The 5724-nt window shown below is 29.1% G+C and overlaps 1 protein-coding gene across 1 annotated transcript; it reads right to left on the reverse strand.

The window, feature by feature from the left end:
* Positions 1-1913: 1913 nt before the first annotated feature.
* On the reverse strand, positions 1914-4709 carry CXIP2 (CAX-interacting protein 2). The gene is made up of 2 exons (XM_022050626.2): positions 4249-4709; positions 1914-2563 (listed from the first exon to the last, which is right to left on the reverse strand). Exons 1-2 carry the CDS (start codon positions 4636-4638, stop codon positions 2060-2062), a joined length of 894 nt encoding a protein of 297 aa, XP_021906318.1. The 5' UTR covers positions 4639-4709; the 3' UTR covers positions 1914-2059.
* Between the last annotated feature and the right edge of the window lie 1015 nt (positions 4710-5724).

Here is a 5724-nt window from a genome sequence, read left to right on the forward strand (position 1 = left end):
AATTAGAAAAACAAAAAATTGACTTTATCTATAAAAATATCCCCAATGTTTTTTGATCCATAAAATTTCAATTAAATTTAATGAAATTATATTTATATATTCAAAATGTAATAATGTTTTCATATGTTATTATTTGTGTTTGTTGTAATTTGTGGGATTATGATCTATGGTGCTTTAATTATTGATGTTTTTAGCTGGCTAATGTTTTATTTAAATTATTTATATTTTTTCCTAGGTAGCTTAATTAATACATTATAAAACAAAGAAAGTAATTAGATAATAAAAAGACTATATGGACCCTACTTGGAACCTTCATGATTTACATATATATATATATATATATATAGAGAGAGAGAGAGAGAACTTGATCGGATAAATTATATATATATATATAAGGTAATCGTTTAACTATTTGTTTTTGGTAACTTACATTTAATTGATAATATCAAACAGTGCATTTTGTTTCATCGTTTATTCGAGTTTCTGATTATATTAAAAGATTTAAATTTTCATTTTTATTTATATAATATTATGATATATATCATGTTGTACTTAAAAAAATATACAAAATATTTAAATATTTATATACCTTATAAACTACATGTAATGATATATTTAATTAATTATATTATAAAATTAAATTATTAGTTATTTTAGTCTTTTAAATAGTATTAAATATTTTCTGAAAAAATGTCTGATAATTTAAATTATTTTAAAAATATTTCCTTCATTATTTATTTTGTTAAATATAAATATTAATTTTAAATTATAATTACTTATTTTGGAAATAAATATTATTTAAAGAAAGAATGGGGGGAACTTATAGAATTTCTGATCAAGTTAGAACTAAATTATTAATTAAAAAAAGTAGAGTTCATTTTTTTGGGCTTTAAATAGATATTTTGACTTAATTCAATAAATTAATTATTAACGTTAGAATTATTAAAAAATTTAAAATAAGGCATAAAAAACTATTGTAAATTATAAAATTTTAAAGAAAATTAAGAGCCAATTTAGTGAATTGAATTTATAACAATTGTTTAAGTTGTCTCTGTTAAAGTTTGGTCAAAATTTTTTTAATTTTCTTCAAAATATTATTAGATTGAGTTATGATGTTTAGTCAATGATTTTGCCGTCTTATTAAACCCAAAAACCAACATCTCTTTACGTAATAAATTGAAATTTAATAATACTAAATCAATATTATGTTTTATTATAAAATTATCATTATCATAAATTACTAAAACAAAAAATAATAAACTTATTGAAAACATTATAAACTCTAAATTATATCTCATAAACATCGAATACCCATTTATTTTGTTTTTATATAATTTAATAAGATTATTATTTATAAGTTTTAATAGGATTTACAATCTTTCTTAATTAAATTAATGGTAAAAATTTTAATAAAATTTCAAAAACCCTTCAAGAAAGAGATAAAAATTATACCACAGCAAAGAGTTAAAAAATGATGTTATAATAGATTCTATGCGAATTGAGATTAATACTTCCTAGAATTTCAATAAATATAACAAAACTCAGAATTTATTTTTTTTAAAAAAAATCATTTAAGGTTCTCTATAAACTCAAATTTTATTAATTTCTAATAGAATCTCCCATTTCCTTCTAATTACAGTAAGTGTAAATTTCTAAATGTATTTAACCAAAAAAAAAAAAAAAAGAAGCTAGATTTTTTACAACCATATCCTTATACAATAACAATCCTAAACAACACCAGTTTGGATGCTAGAATTTAATTCTTCATCAATTCAATTCAACCAAAACGCTTTGGAGCAAAAAGTCTGAGTTCAAAGTATAATCAAATCACTAGAGAAAATATGAAGGGAAACAGATCATCAAACAGTTATAAGTCGGTCCATCACATTCGTTCTGCTGCTGCTCGCTCACTCTTTCCCCCCATATGGCCAAGATCCAGAATACGAATAAAGACAGTTAATCATTACAAGATCAATTTGCCCATTCATTTTTATCTTCTCATTTTCACCTCGACGTTTCTCCATATCATAAAACAGCAACTAATGGCAAAATTAAGCAACTATTTCTTGAACAAATCTGCTAGCTCACCTTTCTCATGCATAGAAGACAAGATGTCACACCCTCCGATCAGTTCTCCATTCACAAATATTTGAGGAAACGTAGGCCAATTGCTATATCTCTTTAGAGTCTCCCTCAATCCATAATTATACTCTTCATCAAGCACGTCAACACTTTCATAATCCACCCTTTCATTCTCTAGAATGCTGATTACTCTTTGTGAGAATCCACATAATGGGGCACTTCTTGATCCCTTGATAAATGCAACCACTTTATGCTCCTTTACCAACTGATCGATAAGCTCTTCCAATGGGACTGACAGCTGGACATGACGACCACGTGTAAGTCGGAGATCAGCCGTCTTCCTTGGTGGTTGCCTGACCCAAGTGGTATTACCAGATTCATTGCCAGGCGGGACCTTTCCTGTGGCTTTTATATATTCTTCCATCCATGATTTCCAAGCTTGTCTTAGAGCTGTTCTATCAGGATCATCTACTACCCCAACCTACATACCAGTTTAATACTAAATATCGCACTTGGTGAAGAACTCTAATCGTATAATAGTACAGCTTTACATAAAAACTGAAAATTAACAAAGAATGATCTTTAGATAAATTCTTAGAAGCGGAAATAGCAAATCCAGGTTTGCGATTAGCACTCTTCCTCATGAACAAACAAATTAGTAGGCTCAGGTGTAAGTTAGTAAGGGTCAATCAGGATACATTTTAACTGATTAAATCAGGCTTCGTTGGAGCAAATGATCTTCATTTCTTTTGTAAATAAATTGAAAAAAAAAATTGTCTGTAAACAAAATTTAATGTTTGCAACAAACTGCAAAATTCCAAAAACTTGTCTGAAGTTTAATTAAATTATTAAACCTATGCCACATTAGGATCATTCTCATTCAATTCCTAATCAATTTCTTGTATATAGCCTAAGTATAATTTATTGTGTTTAAATTACAACAACCCCAGCTTGAATTCTTTAACAATGGGAATTAATTCTTAACTTTTAAGAAGGAAGTTGAATTTCAATTAAGGAATTCGAAACAGGGGTGCTGTAACTCAAACACCATAATTATGTTCTAGTGGTGCATATTACAACTAAAATTAGATCTAAAACTATGAATTGATATAAATTTGACTAAGTATTAGACCAAATGCATCATCAAAGAAACACAAATAAGAGTTAGCTTTGTTTCTTCCAAACCTTTAATTATGCTCCCAAATTTCATCAAAGTTTGTAACATTTTGAAATAAATTTCATAGTTAAGAATAATTTTAAGGCTGTGTTTGGAACAATTCCAAAATTTTTCAAATTCATCTGTAAATTCTTGACCTCAAACAAAACGTTGCATCTAACTGAAGCAATGCATTCTAAATTTCATCAATTAGAGAATTTTTGTCATCTTCTAATTTAACTAATTATATATTAGCAAATAAATTCCACAAAAATTCTGAATTTGTTTCAAAAGTAGCCTAGGCATAAAATTTTGAATTTATAAATGAATTCTACATCCTTCGTTAAATTCATTTGTTCCACATATTGTGTAAAACCTCCATTATGGCCAGACAAGACTCAAAACCAACATTGCCAGCAGTTTATTAAAGACGCTAAAAAAAATATATGCAATTATAGTTTGTTCACTGACTTCCTAATTAGAAAATACGAATGCAATGGTGAACAGTAGACTTCACCATCTCACTTTTACCCCGACCAATTGACAGAACATAAACCTAGAAGCAGATCTATGTGTCCTCCATAAATCAGGCTAATAAAACCAGTAAAGTTCTCAAGTTAGAAACTCCTAACCTATAGACTTCTCACAATCTACAAAAATTGCCTCACAAGAATGTTTACATATGGTATAAGCAAGTGGAAGATGCAATGATGCAAATAGTGAATGCCAAACTTGGTAAGAATCAAAGGAACAAGCTTGGTTTTATCAATTCGATTATAGCTGCCTGGTGCATAATTAGTTCCTCAACCTGTCTAACTACAAAATTTCTCTCGATTAACAATCTAGGACCTAACAAGTTTGCAAAATCAGTAAGTATATATCCAAGTTTCTTTTCGCATACTCCTAATTTCATTTCCAAAAATCAATTGCAAAGAGCCCTCGTTCTGTCCTATTCCCAGGCTGATAAAATAGTTCACGCAACATAGTAAACAAAAAGGAAAAAAAAATACCCTGAAACTGCCGCATAGCTCCGGCACCGACTTCATATGAGAGAAGAGGCTCGCGTATACATTCCTTGATATGCCAACAAATTGAAGCTCATCGTTCTTGTCATAAATGGCGTAGACACCGGAAGTTGAAGGGAATTTCGCTGAAAATTCATCGGCCGTTGATGGAAAGGGAATCAGCTCCGAGTCTGCGAGGTTCTTCAGAGCCGAAGCAATTGAGAGAGAGCGAGGCCTGATTGTATGGGAAGGTTTGGCGGAAATGAAGGGATAAGAGAGAGAAGGTTTAGAACGAAAGTAAGAAGAGAGGTTGGGGGAATATTGGCGAATATGTGAAGAAGAGATGCTTGGTAGGGAAGAAGATGAATGCAGCGAATAGAAGTGGATTGTCGCCATTCCAGGGATGGGTGAGTGAGAAGTGCCTCTTTGGCACGCTTCTGCTTCTTTGCTGGAAAGAAGTAGAAGTTCAGACAAATTAAGAACCATACGAGTGCTTTTGTACAGTAAAAGGTAAATAGTATTTTGAATAATTTGAGAGTTTATTAATGAATAAATTTAATATATTTCCAATAAAAATGTAATTTTAAATCTATTAATGTTTTTTTATAAATTATTCAAATAATATTTTGTTTTAAAATTAAGTTATGATAATTGAAAATTAATGATTATATTTAAAATAATTTAAACTGTTAGTATTAAAATATTTAATTAATTATGTATTTGATTAATAACAAATTACACAAATTAGGTGATTGACGACAAATTCCACAAATTAGATGATTAACAACAAATTCCACAAATTAGATAATTAACAAAAAATTTCACGAGTTAGATGATTGACAGTAAATCTTACAAATTAGGTGATTGATAGAATTAGAATATTTGGTTGACCATCTCTCATTTACATGTTTATATATCTCATCTCTATTCAATAGAAATCAAACAATTATTCTCAATTCTATATGGTATCAGAGCTACCACCTCTTGATATGTTTCTTCCATTCTCCTTTTTTCTTTCTCTCACAATTCTCCAAATTCTTTTTCAACCATAAAAGCTTCCAAAAACATTTTTGCACCTTCCATTACTCATACCACCATTCAAAATACCCAATCATCATTGGCTCAATCAATAAAATGTCCCTAGCTTCCATATAGTGCTTTTCTATGTTAACCGCATGCATATTATGCATCTCTTAAGACCATCGACAGCCCCACATGGCTACTTGATAGTGAGGTGTTGCACTATGTCATTGCCAACTTAAATAATCTTTCACTTCATATTCCTTATGCAAGGTCTGATGATGTTACGATCAAGATGGCTCGGGTCTTCATACTATCCATATCAGTTCTACCACTCTTCCTACCCCTACTCACACATTTTATTTACACAATATCCTTTGTGTGCTTAATATAAAAAAAAAATCTTATTTCTATATATCAATTTTACAATCCTAATCATTTTTTAAAAAAAACAATTTGCCC

The sequence above is a fragment of the Carica papaya genome, chromosome 8 (genome assembly GCF_054855325.1).
Source record: "Carica papaya isolate Zhongbai chromosome 8, ASM5485532v1, whole genome shotgun sequence".
Classification (NCBI taxonomy): Eukaryota; Viridiplantae; Streptophyta; class Magnoliopsida; order Brassicales; family Caricaceae; genus Carica; species Carica papaya.

Bases quoted from the DNA above. Each gene is read 5' to 3' on its own strand.
- CXIP2 (XM_022050626.2), bottom strand. From the start codon at position 4,638: ATGGCGACAATCCACTTCTATTCGCTGCATTCATCTTCTTCCCTACCA. The intron at 2,564-4,248 runs GTATTTTTTTTT...ACTGGTATGTAG, and splicing joins AGCTATGCGGCAGTTTCAGG to GTTGGGGTAGTAGATGATCC.